The sequence below is a fragment of the Lissotriton vulgaris genome, chromosome 2_1 (genome assembly GCF_964263255.1).
Source record: "Lissotriton vulgaris chromosome 2_1, aLisVul1.2, whole genome shotgun sequence".
Taxonomy (NCBI): domain Eukaryota; kingdom Metazoa; phylum Chordata; class Amphibia; order Caudata; family Salamandridae; genus Lissotriton; species Lissotriton vulgaris.
In genome coordinates, this window is record NC_141687.1 from 208126703 (window position 1) to 208145065 (window position 18363).

General features: G+C 49.9%; 1 protein-coding gene across 1 annotated transcript in view; it reads right to left on the minus strand.

Annotated features, from left to right (window-relative positions):
• The window catches only part of LOC147729843 (schlafen family member 13-like), a 239798-nt gene that overhangs the window by 192040 nt on the left and 29395 nt on the right, over positions 1 to 18363 (minus strand). Inside the window, exon 2 of the mRNA XM_086954746.1 lies at positions 770 to 1848. Within this exon, the coding sequence (XP_086810872.1) occupies positions 770 to 1848 (1079 nt within the window). The remainder of the gene's footprint in view (positions 1 to 769; positions 1849 to 18363) is intronic.

The window sequence follows — 18363 nt, forward strand, 5'->3', positions numbered from 1 at the left end:
ATATTCAGTTTTGTCAGAAAAATCTTTCAAACACCAGGAAGAAGCTCCTGATCTATTGCTGAATGGTTGGAAAGGAAGAAAATGATGGCAGTGCAAATGGATGATGCAAGAGAACCACTCTTAAAGTTTCTGTATCTAGTCTGATGCCTCGGGATTATTCGCAAGGTGAGGAATCTGCGTGCAGAAGTATCCATCAGAGCGGCTGTTGAATACCAAGCAATATAAACATAGCCTGGGTTGGGCATCTGAAGAGAATTGCACATGAAGTAATTAAGGCAGAGAATGTCCAGGGCCTGCCAAAGGCAGGAACCAGACTTGAACCGGAGGCACCTGAGAGGCTACAGAGAAAAATTCTAAACCTGGCAGGAAACTTCATGGTTGATTTCTTACAGTTGAAGGAAAGGACCAGTGGCGAAAACAGACAGGTAATGGAAAGGAGGGGCCTCTATAGGAGTATAGAAAGAGGTAAGGATCCAGGGTGCCAAACTTGAATGTTTTACAGCAAGTCAGTCCACAAACCCTACACGTTAGGTCAAAGGCCGACTTAGCAAACCAATTGACGTTTTCTGATCCCTCATGCCTGCTCAGTCACATCCACCAGTTGTGCCATTCACCCTCTTGCTCTTGTCCTCCTAACACAAAGTTACAAGTGATGTGGAAATGGATAATAAGGACACACAAGAAGTACATTAGTTTGGCAGTGCTGGAGAAAATAAAATTTCATTACATAGCATGTACCCACATCAAAATTCCAATTTACTAATCATACCAGGGTCAACGGCCATCATCTTGTCGCTCCAGTCTTTTGGTTCCAGTTGCTTCATACAACTATCCTGCACAATCCAAGAATCGGGGGAGCCAAAAAACGCAGCACAACAAAATGGTGCAACTTTGATTACACAAAGATGGCCACTGCAGTGATCTCCATCATAAACAGGTATGGTTTTCAGCTCCCATGTTATGTCTCCAACAGAACCACAAAAGTGCACATGATGAAGTTTCTGTAAGGATCGATCAATTTCCTGTTTTAATGTGTTGGGGCTTGCTATCTCGTTACTTATTCCACGAACTTCTCTTGATTTATCTTCAACTCCATAAATCATATAGCCTCCCTGTGTGTTTGCAAAGGCAGAAATATACTTTGGAAGTGTTTCTTTTAAACGTTTTAGCCAATTCTTTGTTGGGAATAATTTAAATTCAACATGCATCGATTCACCAAAGTTCAGGGTTTGTTTGTACTTTAACTGATTCATCTCAAACAGTCTAGCAGCAAGAGCATGACTGCTATCCTCCTGACCACTTAAAAGGGACTTTTTTGCAAGGGGTCCATTGGCTATGTGATATCTAACACACTGTTGCTTCTGCTTGAGAAATTCCAAAGCATCACTTGATTTTTGTTCAATGATTGAAGTTGAAGATCTGTAAAACAAGTTCGTACTCAGACTACAAATGTGGGGCTTCACCGGACTACCTACTAAAGGTATATCAGCAGCCCACGATTTCACGAAAATCAGCAAGAATGTGTTTTGATGGCAAACTTCAAAATACTTTTCCAAGTCCGCTGTTTGAACAAGATCTCTTTGAGACTCCTCAATGTCCAGTCCAAACCCATCCTCCACATAAGCATACGTGTGTCCATTTCCTATTTGAGCTTGTATCACTCCTCCTCCAGAATTTAATAGCGCACAGGAAGCTCTCATAATCCTCTGGTTTTGAATTTTCCGCTTATCATGCTGCATCTCATTACGCTGTTTTTCTCCAAAGATTATTTTTCCTACTTCGATAACCACATCAGGATAACTTGTTCCTAAATTAACTATTATTTCATCTTCTGAAACCAACACGCTCCTGAAAAAGAAAAATGCAACTTCATTTATTAAGAACCTAAAATATTTACATTGATGAGAAATGTCTACGTTATTTTATTACAGGTCCATTTAGTTACTTTTTCCATTCAATTCAATTAGCTTTATTCATTTTTCACATAAAAATCATAAAAGCACACAGGAAATTATAGTATCAACACATTATAATTAAAACAATGTTATACAAATAATTTACACATAAAAAATAATTAAAAGAGATATCAAGTGCAAATTGCATTAAAAATGGCCAGATTCTTCCTAAAATAACCCACTGACCATAACTAGCTCGATAATGTGCAACAAATCGTTTTAGTGCGTAATCATTTCAGACACAGGAAAGCAGGACTGCATTGTTTAAACTTTAAATTGCGTAAAATAGGCAATATAAAACGTTTCCTTAGATCCTTGTAAAATGTGCAAAGTGCATTGATTAGATAAATTATAAATGGATATTTAATTAAAACCTTCGACCTATCATTAGTTTTAGGGAATGTTACCAAACAATAAAAGATATCAACTCTAAAACGAGCCAAAACAAACCTATGATGACAGTTAGTTTTAAACAGATTTAACCGCTTCGCAGCGGTGGAATTTGTCGCGTGCGCAGATCGGACGGCCCCTGGCTGTCCAACGCACACGCCCACTGTGGCATTGAAGAGGTTAAGATAGGGTTGCATGTCATCAGTAAGTAACAAGTATCACTTGATTTTTGTTATCACTATGTTTAACTAGTTCTGCGGACAATCTGCATTCATCAGAGATAAACATTAATTTTTTTATTCCTTCCTGCTAAATTGCTGCAATGATTCAGGGTTCTCAAAATATTCAGTGTGTCCTAAATCCAAACAAGGCTGTTTAATAAAATTCTGCAAGGAATTTGGAGAAACGAGGACAATTTAAGACACTTGTTAATGATCTTGCGACTTAGTACTGTCAACACAAGTCCAAATCGTGTGCCTTAAAAACAAGCATTTGCAATGCAATAGGTCTCGCAGTTGTTAGATTTTGAGCCATTGGCATTGTAATTGGCACTGCCTTTTATTTACGTTTTATAAACCAACACATAAATAAAAGGCATCGCCATGTACAATGGCAATGGCTCAAACTACAACAACTGCGAGACCCATTGCATTGCAAATCCTGTGTGTAGTTGTGTGTGTGTGTGTGTGTGTATGTGTGTGGTTGTGTGTGTGTTTGGTTGTGTGTGTGTGGTTGTGTTGTGAGTTACTGATTTACTGGGTGAGTAAAAATACCCCACGACCTGCCGAGTGTCAGCGTAAATCTGCTGACACCCCTTCCTCTGGTTACACGGCTGAGGAGGGGGCTTGACGGCTGACATCCTTTAATGACCGCAGGAGGGGAGAGGGAGACACAATTTGAATATCTCGTTTTATTGCTCCCCGGGGCCCTGGCAGCTGTCCTGTCGGTCCCAAAAGGCGATCATTATCGACAGGTTAATCAATACCCAGCAGCTAACACTACAGCACGCAATGGGGGGGGGGGGGGGGGGGGGGGGGTCATTCTGGTGCAGAGGGGCAGCCGTGGGGCTAAAATCACACGCAGGACTGTACTTCTTACAAAAAACAATTATTTAATGCAGAACAATGAATTATCGCTGCAGCACACTGTCTTCTGTGCACTCCAGCCCATGGCAGAGCAAGTCATGCTATGGAGAGACGTGGGGCCTAATGCACTGCGTAATAACAATAGTAATAAGCGCAAAAAAAACAAAATACTTGCAGCTAGCTATATAATAAAACAGCAAAATAACATAATTATTATTGCTATAAATTACTATCAATTAGCTCCGAAGTGTAAAAATAAAAACTGTGTTCAGATGGTGCTACCGGGTGGCGCTGCAGCAGGCCACGGGTCACTGTTCGTTTGCACAACCCGTGTTATGGGAACCGCGCCTTTTAGGGGCCCCAAGAAGGGATCTAAGTGCACAAGACACCAGTGAGGTCCTTATTCAAATGTGCGCAGGAAGCTGTACTTTCAGTGCCTTAAGTAACGTGTAAGAGGTTTGTGACACTTTGTAAAAATGTTCATGCTACCTGCCTACATGTCCACGTGCCACTGCCTTCAACCTTAACAAAACTAAGTGTTCCGATTTAGTCCTTACTGTCCTCTGGCTATGAGCACCAGACATATTACTAAAGGTCGTTTTTTGACCGACCTCGGAAGGATGAAAGGCGGAGTCGAATCCATGGAATTCGCAAACACCGACGTCTGCAGCATGTGTGGCAAACCACAGAGCACCCTTTCCAAGTGCATTGGTGCCTGTTAGTGCCTCTTCCACCTGAGATGCGCGAGGCAGTGATGCCCCCCCCCTCCCATTCCCCTCCCTCCCCCCAAGGACTTCCTTCTAGGCACGCGTTGCTACCTGCAGCCAGAAGACCACCCAAGACACTCACAGTGGTAGTGTCACGTGTGTGGGGGAAGGGACATTAAATCATAAATGGTCCCAGGAAGCACAGCAGTGTCAGATGCACACTTTGCATCCACCGCAAAAACAAACACTCAGCGCTCCCCCCTTCCCAGCTACAAAGTCGTGATTCCTCGGCGATGAGTCACCCTGGCTGTGAAATCCTCCAAAACCAGCCTATCGCCCAAGAATGTTCCACATTCCTCTCACAGGTCCTGGGCACAGCTGCTGGGGCGCGGCCCGCTAGCCATCTGTGACCCCCTCGGTCCAGCCCCAACGGCCCCTGCCCTGACACGACTCCCCTGAATGTGGTGGCCGATTGCCCCCCCCCCCCACGTCTTGACTGTGGTCCCATAAGCTGGGTGTGGGAGCTCCGTGGCAGAGGATAGTTTCAGCAGGGCCGGTTTCATCTTTCATCTTCTTGAACATGATCAAAATTAAATCCACTGAGTTGGGTAATTACAGCAAAAACACAGCCCTCATTTTATCAGTTTCAGAACGGTGAAAAAGTGAATAGGCCATGCTTTATTTCCAGAGTTTGGACTTCAGTTCACACAGATGCATATACCTCTTGAATTTCAATTTCCCAGTCTCCCCAAAAGCACGCAGACTCAGAAGGGGTCCAGGCCAACACACCCCATTTATGACAGACCTGAGGCATGCTGGGATAGCGTGCTGTCAAGGGTCCGTGGTGCCTTCAGCCACTCCTGGCTTGATATCCAACAGTACTATCTATGCTCAGACTTTCAACCCGTCGTACAATGTTAAAAACAAACTACAAGTCCCAGAATGCAACCTGTCACTGGCTGAGAAACGAGGACTGCAGACCTTTTGCACACTCATCTGTCGTGCGTTTCCCTTTAGTATCCCTCCAGCACTCTGCACCCACTGTCGCAGGGCCATCTTCTCTGTCCTGCACCTCCTCTGCCGCCCCCCTTCCCCCCCAGACTTGCAGGCAGGTCAGCGCTTGTATGGTACACAGATACACATGATCGGTCCATTGACAGGTATGCGGCTAAGCACCCATGAATGGCCAAGCTGTATATTGGTTGTTTCATAATCAGTCATTTTTAGCCAAAGCAATAATTCCAAACATGCCGGTTTGGGAGAGGGGGCGGGGAGGCGTTGCCTTTCATACTTCACTGCACACTTTAAACTGCACTGCAAGTCACTTTAGAACCATGCATCCTTGTCCTGCAAAGCTGGGCGCAGACAGTTCTGAACAACCGCTGACGGTGCACATTATACATTTAAACATATAGAATTGCATACAGTAAATACATATTTGTCGCATGCACGTGCAGCCTGCTTTGGAGGAGAAAGGAGATCGCAAAACTGAAAGCGATCGGAAAAACAGGTCAAATACCGCTGCTTCCTGAAACAAGTGTCTACATCTACAGTGTTGAGAGCCGAATAACTAGGGAAATAATAAATGCAAAATTAAAACAAAACACTTACATCGTCCTCGCGCGCTCCGTGGACGGCCGCAGCCCCGGGTCTGCCTCGGCCGGTCCTGCAGTAAGGGGCACGGCGCATGCGTAAGCCCGAAACCTTCAATGGGGCACGGCGCATGCGCAAACAGCGGGAGGAATACCTAGCGTCTCAGCTTCCGAGGAGGACAGCGCGTTCGCGCGCGCGTGGCCGGCTCAAATCGCCTTGCGCGCGGCCAGGACTGTCCTCCTGGGAAGCTGAGCCGCTAACATAAGGTCTCTGGCGAGAGCGAGCTTCGCTCGCTTCTAGCCGAGACCTAAAAATTGTCTCGATTCAAATCATGTGAGTTATAAAGGGGCCCCAAGTGTGGAATGACAAACAAATGAGGAGCAACTCTTAGGGACTTGGAGAAGATTCTTTCAAAAGGCATTCTCTACCAGTTGTAGAGGGTTGATGTTGCTGTAACAACAAACTCCAGCCCCGTACAAAGCTGTCGACACACAATTGGCTTGGTGAATTATGAACATTTCATTCAGAGGTCTTTTGCCAATTTTGCTAGTGATATTTAAAAGCGCTGAGGAGGCTTTCATAAAAAGCAACTTCCTGGAGTTAACAGCCTGTTTTCTCAAACTGTGTGCCTCAAACAGGATTCCCAAATAAAACAAAGTGGAAGTAAATTTTAACTTGGCATGCATCTCCAACCTTAAAATCGCGGCACTTTGCGATTTTCCTCCCACATTTTTATTATAAATGTTTTACCCAGGTTGACATGGGGGTTTGGGTTAGATTCTCTCCTCCCATTTTCTGGGTGGCAGGAGTAATTGAAGTTGGGTTTATGGACAGGGAAAGCGTAGGAAGTTTATTTTAAGTTCAGTTAAAGCATTTTGCTGATTGACTGTTGTAGAGAGGCAGGCATAGGATGTTGGTTAATTGAAGTGTATAATTAAAGGGTATAATTTTACTGCAATGCATTGTATTGTTGTTTTTATGGTAATGTCAGGATGGGAGCATGTTCAGGGGATCGTTGGGGCGGGTTCAGGGATTTGGATGTATTAGTGAGGCTTTAAGTTTTGTAAGGCAGTTGCAAGGGATGTTCATTGTAATGTGCACCTGTTTCAATAAAGCAGCCTTTTTTCACACATCAAAATGGTCTGGTCTGCTCCCCTACCCCTTCCAAAGGGGTTTTGGGGGGCAGCTGACTGAAAGGAGGGCCCCCCCGGCGGTTTGGGAGGGAGTGGGGGCGGAGGGGGGCAGCACCCTGTTCCTCCATGTTGTGACTTGGGCTGCAAATGAGTAGCCCAAGTATAAGCGCTGTGTGCGCCCTCTCCCAGTCACCATTTTAGGCTTGGTGACCTGGTGGCTAGGAGGGTGAGCTGTAGATTTGTTTTTTCCCCAACCACCCTCTCTCTCTTTTGTTTTTGGGGTAACTTTTTTCGTCAGGTTTTTTACATTTTTGGGTTAGGCCGGCTTTCTTGGGACAGGTGAGCAAGAGGTAGCATGTATTGTTGCTTGGAACAGGTGCAGTCCTGTCAGGGTGGGGCATGTTCAGGGGATCGAAGGGGCGGGGCGGGGTCGGGTATTTAGATGCATTAGTGAGGCTGTTTCAATAAAGCAGCCTTTTTCACGCAACAAAATGGTCTGGTCTCCCCCCCCCCCCTCTCCCAATAAGGCCCAGATCCTGAATGTGATTAATAAAGCAAGTGAGTAGCCTCTGTAGGGCCAGAGGGGAATGTGACATAAGAATGGCATCATCGGGGGAGGAGCCAAGCTCGCGACCGCGATAGCCGCGTTGTAGCTCGGCTCCGCTAACTTTCTCGCCTGAGCTATTAATCCTGTACCTTATCCTGCCCCGAGAAGACGTACTCGACGGAATATGGAAACATGATAGTTTGCTGATACTCACCATCTGCTCCGGATGTTCCAGGGTGCTGCGGATCTTGAGCTGTGCCCTTGTTCGCTTCGGAGCCCACGAGGAGGGCGGGCCTGGGACTCGTCTGCGGCTCCCGGCCGGAGTGGAGTGCCTGTACCGGCCCCTGGAGGGGGAGTAGGGTCGAACGGAAGGGCCAATGTGCGGTTGGACCGGTTGCGACTGACCGGGCCCGGTCTGGTGGTCCCGGGACCTGGCGGTGGGGCGCCGCATCCCACGGACGGGGGATTGACCGCATGGGAGACTCGTCTCCCCTTTGTTCTCCTGTCCGGCCATCTTGAAACCCTTAGCCCGGACTCGGCTGGCAGCGCCCACGGGCCGAGGGCGCAGGCTACCCTCTACATTTTGGTGACCCGCTTTTCTGCACCGGGGGTGCAGTCAATTGTCCCCGGCTGGTTTCGTTGAGCCCCACTGGCAACCGGATTGGGGTCGGAGACTGCAGCGGCCTCGTCGTGCCGACAAGATGGCGGTCAGCGCCCTGTATCTCAGACCTGTCGGAGACGGGGATACTGGCCAGCCGCACGCCGCGTTTGCTGAATACTGTAGGGGTGATCCTACGATTGGCGATGTCCTCGCCGCCTTGTATTCCTGGCGTGCGTCCATGACTATGAGTGCCGCTGGGCCGGATGGCGTTCTTCTCGGCGGGCCCGTTGTGCCGCCCCCCACGTGTGCGGTCCAACCGCTGAACTGTGCTGCATGGACTTCCCAGAGGTTGATGAAACTGCTGCCGCCGCACGTTTGGACGTCTGGATGCCTGGTGCTCTGTTTCGTTGGGAGTTCCTTCCTGGGGTGGAGATGGCGGAGGGACTCTGGCCGGGGTCCGTCCGGGCCTGCCTTGCCGGGACTCCCGGTGGTTGTTTGCCTCGCCCTGCTGAACCGGCATCCGATGCTTGTCCCGCCGGGGTGAGTTCCCCTTCTTGGTTGACGGAACTATGCTGGTGCTGCCTGTTGCTATTGTCGTCCTTTCTTGCTGGTCCGCTCCGAGGTCGCCATGACTCGTGTTGTAACTCGAGGCTTGGAGTCCTTGCTTTTCACTTTTGGCCCGTCCTGTTCTGGTTCTTTGTACACTCTGTGTCTAATGCCTTGGACAAAAGAGGACAGGGTTGAGATGAGCCTGCATCGGCGGACTACTATTTCGTGACATGGACAGATGGCTTGCTTACGACTATACATGTATGGTCATTTTCTCCTCATGTTCCTTGGTTCTGATTTTGAAGTAACTTCATCTTCTCGTGGGTTCTAACTGTGCTCAGGAGGGAGGTGGGAGCAGATCGTTTTGATGGTATGTCTCCTCTCCCACTAGATATTTCTTTCCCTTTCCCTTTCCTTCTTTTTGTCTATATGGCTCCTTCTTACTTTTTGACTCTCTATATTTCGGGTTCCGATTAGGGCGACAGGCACGCTGCTGGGGGGGTAGGCCGTAGCCTTCTGCAGGGGTGCAGGGTGGTGTGGGTGGGGTAGGGTCTGTATTTTCGTTTTTTCTTTCATATTTTGTTCTATGGCTCTTGTGTATCTCTTTTCCTGGACGCCGCGTCTGCATGTGTGCCTCCTGGGGAATTTTGCCAGTATAGGACTTATGGTCTCAATGCTATCGATATTGCTGGCGCGTTTATGTATCCTGTTTACTTTGATTCCATGGGTGCGGTTCCTCTTGTGTGCTGGGGCCGCCATGGGGCGTACGCTGTGGTGCCGCGTTCTCTCTTCCCTGTTTTTCATCTTCTTTCCTTGATGTCCTTCTTTTTCTTTTCTTCCCTTCCCCCCTTTTTTTGGGTTGCTATGGCAGATGGTTCTTTTGTGTCACATCTCTGATTTCCTTTAGCTGTATTGGTGCGTGTTCTCGTGGTAGCGGGTGGGCGAATGGCAGCGGTGGGAATTGCTTGATGGTATGGGACTTGCGTATTGCTTTGCTAATTGTAGCTGTTCTTTCTAAACCTCGCTGTGTTTTGTATTACTGCTTGCCAACGTACCGTCACTGATTTCTGGAACTCAATAATTGCAATACTCCTGCTATACACCCTATTATATTATAAAATTAACTTTCCTCCATCCTACTCATGGCGGTTTCTCTGAGACCTTGTGCTTCAATTATATGATCATGGTATGTCGGAAACCTGCTGGAGACCTTTTTCCTGATCTATGTGCTCATATTATGTGGTGGCCGGCCCGATGGGTTGTAGGCCCGTATTTGTAAGCTTTGTCATGCACAAATAAAGGTTTTCAAAAAAAAAAAAGAATGGCATTATCAACATAGAGCATGGCTGGAATCAGAGGATGCCTAATCTGAGGGAGGTCCCTGCACTTTTGTGTCAAAACTGTGCCCAATCGGGGGGGGGGCGTGGCCGAGAGAGCCATCATGGCGGACGCAGCCTAACGGAGCTCCATCCTGCCTGATAATTATCCGCCGAAATATCCGGTCTTCCCCCGCCCCGGTGTGCCCAAGAGGGGAGAATCCTGCGACGGATATCAGTGGCGGGCCCTGTGCGCAATCTTAGTCAGCATAGTGAGCCGGCCTGAGATCGTGGCCTGGGGCAGTGTGGCCTACGCCGTGAGGAGAAGCCGGGGACCTCGAATTTCGTGGGTCCCGGCAGCGGCTGCAGCAGCGGCGCAGACGGCAAGGGGCGAGAGGCGCTGATCCCTAGATTGGCAGGTCTGACGCGGGTTACCGGGGGCTCGGACTGGGCCTACTGCGGCGGCTGGCATCGGAGAGACACGGAGAACACCGGCTGACGACCCAGCCCGCGGTAGAGTGGAAGTTGGCCAAAGAAAGCCCGGCTGACCTTCGGCCCCCCTCCCTGGTATGTGAGGTCCGAAGAGGCGCAACTCGTCAGACAAGAGGCCTCTCAGCAGGGTGAGATTCAGGAGGCAGCAGTGGGGGCACGGCCCTTGCCCCAGAGGACATACATTGGGCCGCTGCAGCTGTGCAGGACGATTGGGCCAGCTACGTACTCCATCGGCGGTCAGACCGGGCAGCGGCGATAGCCTGGATGGTGCAGAGGGCTTACCCTGCAGGCGACATTGCTGGCCCCCTGGCGGACGGCTGGGCGAGGGAGACCAGGGGCATTTACTCAGCATATGGGCCTGTCCAACTAGGGGCCCGACGTCTGTGGGCGGCGCTGGCCACTGTGGAGCGGTACCCGCAGTAGCAACAACGACTGGCCTCTGACCACTATCGGTCTGGGTCGCAGGAGATCGGGGAGAGGTGAACAGAGCAGGCGCCCTGTGACGAACGATCGTAGTGAAGGGTAGCAAGCCTTTGTGCCGGACGGCCGACCTTTCCTGTGGGAGCTTGCCTAGGGGCAAGGAGAGGGTCTGCGCACACATCGGGGACCCCGCAGTGGCGAAGAGATGATACTGGTGGGCGAGACGGCTGGACTATTAGGGAGGGTTCTTGATTGCTGCCCAAGATGACGAGAGGTGGGAGCGGTGGGGGCGCCACGAAGCAGGGGCCAATTGATAAATTTACGGAGCCGAATATAGGGGCCGGAGCAGCTCGGGTCCTCCAGCCCCAGGGCCGGATAATGCAACACTATTAGCAGCCATAACCCAATCCAGGGATACGTTGGACGCCAAAATAGGGGCTGTAGGAGCAGACGTTATCCTATTGCGCCAGGACTTGCGCAATGCTGTAGCCCGCATCACGGAAGCCGAAACCAGAATCTCTGGAGTGGAGGATGATGTGGCAACTCTGAAGCGCAAGGTCGCCAACATGGAGAGCATCCAGAAGAATCTCGCACTCCGGGCAGAGGATGCGGAAGGGCGGGCTCGGCGAAATAACCTGCGTTTTGTTGGGCTCCCGGAGGGCTGCGAGAAGGGCAACATGGAGAGATTCCTAGCTCAGTGGCTGGAGAGCTGGCTCCCCCCGGACACCCTATCAAGCTGTTTTGTAATAGAACGGGCACACAGGGCGCTGATCCAGAAGCCGCCTGTGGGGCCCGTCCCAGACCTGTCATTGGCAAATTATTGAACTATCATGATCGCGATACCATTTTACAGCAGGCAAGGGCGAAGGAACCTCTCCTATACGACAACCAGCGAATCCTCATCTTTCTGGATTACACGCGTCTGGTACAACAACAGCGGCAGTCGTTTATGGCGGCAAAGGCACGTCTTCGAGACCTCAAGCTCCCATATGCTTTGCTCTATCCGGCTCGCCTGAGAGTGGTCTTTCAGTCTCGCACCCACTTCTTTGACACTCCGGAAGAGGTCTTCCAATGGACAGATGAGACAGTGAAAGCGAAGGTGCATGCCCCGCCGGGCTTGGACTTGGACGCTTCACAGAATGGGGCACAGTCACAAACGGCCAGGGGGGCACAGAACAAGGGACACTGGCTTTCTAGGTCCAGGAGGCGCTCTACTTCTGGGGGGGAGGCGGGAGGTTCAAGGGGTGAATCAGATCCTGTAGTAGATCCTTGATTTCCAGTCACGCAGGCAAAAGGGACTTTGACATAAATGTGATTACGTTGTAACCGGTATGCCTGAGGTGTCAGGGTGGCGAAGCTATGGGAGAAAGCTGGGGCCACTGCAACTTATATTATATGATAATTGTGATATTGGTTGAAATGCGGGGTGGGGGGAGAAGTCCAAGGGGCGGGTTACTTTCCCTTGTTTGGGACCTACCGGGGGGAGTTTGGTCTATGGGTAGTTTGAGGGAGATCCATTGGTGTAGCCGGTCTCCGGCCCTACGTTCTGGGCCTGAGGCTACCTATACCGCGATAGGTACTTCAATGTTTTTGGGGTATGGGGAGGGGGGACTGGGGTTGTGGGGGGGCAGAATTTTTTTTCATTGGGGAAGGGGTTGTTGGGGAGCGGTCGCACGATAACTTGGGAGTCTCCATGGCATACTTGTATACACCTCAGGGGCCCGTCACCTGGGCACTTCCTCACCTGGTATTTAGATGGCAAGTACAGAGATTAGAACAATAGGTACCGGAACAACCCTTCGAATTATTAGCTGGAATGTGCGGGGAATGCTGGACAAAACTAAGAGGGGAACTGTTTTGCGGCAGGCGAAAAGGGAGCGCGCAGACATCTTGCTATTGCAGGAAACACATCTGTTAGGTAACAAAATACTATGCTTGCAGCGATTTGGCTACCAGCAGGTTGATCATGCGGGATTTGTTAGAGACTCCAGGGGGGTGGCCATACTGGTGCATCGTAGGCTCCCCTATGTTCACTCTATGCAATGGGTTGACCCACAGGGCAGGTAAATATTTATCAGAGGTAGGATTGGGGAGGAGACCCTGGTACTAGGTAGTATATATGCTCCGACTCCATTGCAGTGGTCATTGGTAGAGAAACTGTTCGCAATTTGGACTGACATCTCAGTGGCGACAGCGGTAATTGGGGGAGATTGGAACAATGTCATGGACGGGCTGGCAGACCGACGTAGACCTGGGGATGGGCAGGCGACCGCAGCATCTACTAAACTTGGGAGACATGGTCCGAAGCTTGGATTGGGTGGACACGTGGCGGTATCTCCACGCACCGGGGCGGGAATATACATACTTATCTGCTGTCCACAAATCATTCTCCAGGTTGGACTATATATTTGTCCCTCGAGCGATTATTGGTAGGGTGGAGTCGGCGGCTATTCTGCTGCGGGGGCTATCGGACCACTCCCCTGTCAGTATAGAATTAATGTTAGATAGAGGCCGGCAGCCATTTCGATGGCGCCTATTCACATGGCACCTCCAAAACAAGGACTACCAGAAACATATGGGGGAGGCCATTGCACACTTCCTGGTAGAAAATTTTGGATCGGTCACGGAAGCCGGGACGGTGTGGGAAGCCCTGAAGCCCACGCTGCGGGGAGTAGACATTGCGTGGTGTGCTGCGGCGGTCGGCAGCGCAAAGCGGGCATAATTCGCACCGCAGCAGACGTAGAGACCATGGAGCGTCGTTGCAGTGTAGATGGAGAAAGTCAGATGGTAGGGCAACTCCTCTTGGCACAGCAATCATATGCGTCCCTGCTCTTAGACGAGGCGCGTCAGTTGTGGCTAGCGGCACGCAGCAGAATTTATCAGTGGGGAGATAAGTCAGGAACGATGCTGCACCGGCTTTGCCAGGGCACGCTTCAGGCTCAGACCTTAATAGGGATCCTAGATGCAGCCGGAGACCCGATTGTAGACCCGAGGGCGCTGGCGGAAAGCTTCGAAACCTATTATGCGACTCAATATGCCCCGAGCGAGCGCGTCCCGGCCGATATGGTAGATAAATTTATCGCATACCTGCCACCGCATGCGGTAACAGATGAGGTGCGAGAGCGGCTCGAGCTCCCATTGACGGCAGAAGAATTGGGACAGGCTCTGGGAGAACTTAACACCGGAAAGGCTCCAGGACCCAAAGGGTTTCCAAGTAAATTTTTTAAGAAATACCACCTCCCGTTAGGTACACACTACAGAGCGGCACTGGAAGAAGCCAGGGAAAGAGGCCGCCTCCCTGCAGACTGGAGACATGCTGAGGTGGTAGTGTTCCAGAAGCCGGGCAGACCCCCGGAGCACCATGCATCATACAGGCCCATATCTCTGCTAAATGTAGACGCCAAGATATTAGCTAAGGCGTTGGCCAATCGTCTCCTATCCCACATCGCGGGGCTCATCCACCCGGATCAAGCCCGGTTCATGCCCCACCGAGAAACCAGACACAATATTCGCCGAGCCCATGTGGCAGTGGCGGCAGTCCGGGATACAGGGGTACAGGTGGCACTTCTCCTGGTGGATATTGATAGGGCCTTCGACTCACTGAGCTGGGTCTATCTGTTTGCGTTATTGCCCCGGCTTAACTTAGGACCCCGTTTCCTGTCTTATTTGAGACTCTTGTATACGGACTTGACGGCCTCGGTTAGGGTGGCAGGGGGCTATTTCTTCCAAATTTACAATCGGTCGAGGTACCAGGCCGTGTACCTCTTTGCCCTGGCCATGGAGCCGTTGGCTGCCTGGGTGTGCATGGAAGCGCAGCTTAAGGGTTTCGAGTGGGAGACAGGTCCAGCGGATAGAATTGCCCTTTATGCGGATGACGTATTGTTTTTTCTTACCAACCATAACAGATCGGGCCACGTATACTTGAGATAATGCAGACATTTGGTGAAACCTCTGGACTGTACCTGAACCCTCGCAAATCGACTCTGTGGGTGCTGGGGGGACAAACCGGGGTAGGGGACTGGGCTTCCATAATACAGGTAGCAGTTGGGGGCATTAAATACCTGGGAGTGTTTATATCGGACGTCCTGGCGCTCTCTTGGGAGCGCACCTGGTGCCAGTTTGGGTTCGGGTCCGGACGGAGATTAAGATGTGGTCCCGTATGCCCCTCACTATTTATAGCAGATCGGCCATTTTTAAGATGGTGGCCCTCCCCATATTGCTCTATCAATTACAGAACCACCCCTACCCGATCTCACCCCAGTGGTTTCGTCAAGTGAATTCAGCGCTGGGGCAATTTCTCTGGGCTGGAGGAGCGGTAAGGGTGGCACTGTGGACGTGTTTCCTGTCAACATATTGTGGTGGCTTGGCGACCTCCGATATCCTCTCTTATTGCCAAGCCTCCCATCTTTTGGTCCTGAATGAATGGTGGTATGGGGACAGGGGGAATCCAGCATATGCCTTGGAGCGACATCTTATGGGCTTTAACTCCCTACATGTGATCCTATATGCAGCGCGGCTGCAAAAGAGGCTACCGCCGGCAACCCAACTTGTATTCCAGATTTGGAGGCAGGCACTGCGCCGCATGGGGTGGTGGGGCACGCTGACCGCGGAGACCCCAATATGGAATAACGGACGTCTGCCTGCCCTGGTGTCTCTCAGGGGCTTCGGGGGTTGGGATAATATCTGAATTTCGACACTAGGGAATGTACTGTTGGGAACGACAATTAAATCCTTCCAATACCTACGCAACGAATATGACATGCCATGGTCCCAATTCTTCCAATACCTGCAGTTCCACCATGCCCTTATGCCGAGCTTGGAAGGTATAGATTCCCTCCCAGAGTTTAGTCCATTAGAGGCGGTAGGGAGGACGGTGGCAGTGTCTCCCCGACCCGCTGACGCTGAATGCTGTAAGCTGTTGAATGTAGCATTTAAATTTTAATGACAGTAACTGTTGGCAGATATTTTAAACAGCGCCGTATTTTAAAACTCATTCACTGAATTTGTTTATTTGCACAACAGATCAGGGGCTTATGCGCATTGTAGAAACTTACTGTTGCGAAGCCTGGGCTCGATCACACGACCTGCCCGCCCCGGTCCGACTCGGCAACCAGTGCTGTTGAGCGGAGGGCGGGTCAGGCAGAGCCAGGTGACTTCCGCCCACATCGAGCGGTCAGCGCTCTAGCTGCAGCACGCAGAGGGGTATTTAGGCAGCGAGGAGCAGGCGGCGAATTGCGGTAGGGAGGACGGTGGCAGTGTCTCCCCGTCCCGCTGACGCTGAATGCTGTAAGCTGTTGAATGTAGCATTTAAATTTTAATGACAGTAACTGTTGGCAGATATTTTAAACAGCGCCGTATTTTAAAACTCATTCAGTGAATTTGTTTATTTGCACAACAGATCAGGGGCTTATGCGCATTGTAGAAACTTACTGTTGCGAAGCCTGGGCTCGATCACATGACCTGCCCGCCCCGGTCCGACTCGGCAACCAGTGCCGTTGAGCGGAGGGCGGGTCAGGCAGAGCCAGGTGACTTCCGCCCACATCGAGCGGTCAGCGCTCTAGCTGCAGCACGCAGAGGGGTATTTAGCCCCCTCGTCACAGAAAGCGCGCCAGAGAGAAGCCCGTCTGCGCCCGTCCGCGACCGGACGGGACCAGGGGCCATGGCAGCAACATCTTTGGAAGCTAAGGTACCTAGGCTGATCTACTCTCCACAGGCTCTAATGTGTTTACGGTACAACTCTCTTACAATATGTCAGAAAATACATCACTGCTCTCCAGAAGGGCCGTTTTCGTGTAGGCTATGTCATAACCAATTCCAAATAGAAAGAAATATATCCCCCCAACAATGCATTAATAATACTCCTACTGTATTAGTCCAGGGTGGGAAGAACCTACTATGCAATATAAGATCTTTAGCAAAGCATTACATTGAGGTCTGGGACCTCATCTCCACACATAATGCCGATCTGTGTTTCCTTACGGAGACATGGCTCAAACCCCACTCCACCCCAGCCATTATCCTTGGTATACCGGAGGGCTACAAGATTATCAGAATGGACAGACCCAAGAAAGCCGGTGGGGGAATAGCAATTGTTTATAAAGAAAACATCTCGGTTTCGGTTCTTGACCAATGGTGTAACCCGGCCTTTGAAATGATGATCTTTAAGATTGGCTTGTCAGCCAAACATAGTAGAAAAGGAGCTCTGGTTTATCGCCCCCAGGCCCCATAAAAGGTACATCTAAACAGTTAGTGGAAGCACTAGCTCCGCATGTGCGTCCAGATAAAGATTTTTTATTGGTTGGTGATTTTAACATTCATAGTGAGAAAGAAAATAATAGTGAGGCACAATCCTTCCTGACTGACTTATCCTTAATAGGACTAAAACAGTGTAACAGTGGACCTACACATCTGGCAGGGCACACTCTAGACCTGATTCTCTCCAATTTTTCCGGCATCGAATGCTATGCACCCAAACAGTACCATTGGACAGATCATTTTGTGCTTGAGTTCTCAATGCCGGAGATGGGCGCATGTCCCATTCTCCCTGTACAAATTCCACTTAAACGAAGGCAATGGCATAAAATCACCAATGAAAATTTTGAAAAGGCTTATGCCCTTCCTCTCATTCTGGCTACCGATGATATAAATACTGCTCTTTCAAAATGGGACCTAGCCACTAACACTGCGGTGCAACAAATTGCCCCGCTAAAAACATTTAAAAAGTGTCTTGCTAGGAAACAGGAGGTTTGGTTCTCGGAAGAACTGCGAAGCCTTAAGCGCAGGGCTAGAAAGACTGAAAAGACATGGAGAAAGTCACACTTGGAGGAAGACAAAATCAATCATCAGAAGGCTACAAACATCTATCATAAAGCTATTCGATCTGCACGTAAGAACCATGTTACCTCACAGTTAGAGGCAGCTGGCAACGATTCGAAAGTACTCTTCCAGATTGTCAATACCTTTTTAAAACCGGGGGCATGTGAAAGTGCAGATATAGCATCTCAACACCTTTGTGACAGCATTTCGAGTTTTTTCACTGAAAAAATTGATGCTATCTATGAAAAGATAGAGGCACTTATCCCAGCCACGACCAGCCAGGATGATCAAACATTGGTGCAAACAGTGTCCACCAATTCCTACACCTTTGATAATTTCTCTGAGATATCTTTATCAGAGGTTCAGAAGCTGCTCACTGACATCAAAAGTGGGAGCCCAGCTGATTTACTTCCAGCCAGGTTAATGGAACCTTTAGGGAGAACACTTGGTCCCGATATTCAGAGACTGGTGAATCTCTCACTAACAACAGGAAGTGTCCCACAGGAATGGAAAAAGGCCCTAGTTAGACCAATTAGGAAGAACACTTCTTCCCCTTGGACCAACGTGTCTAATCTTAGGCCGATTTCCCTGTTACCATTTTTGGGGAAAATCATCGAAAAGCACACAAACAAACATCTATCCAACTACCTTGAACAAGCGGGTAGCCTTGATCCCTCACAGTCAGGTTTTAGGCCAAAATACAGCACCGAAACGGCCCTGCTGTCGATAACGTATGATCTACGTATGTACCAGGACAGT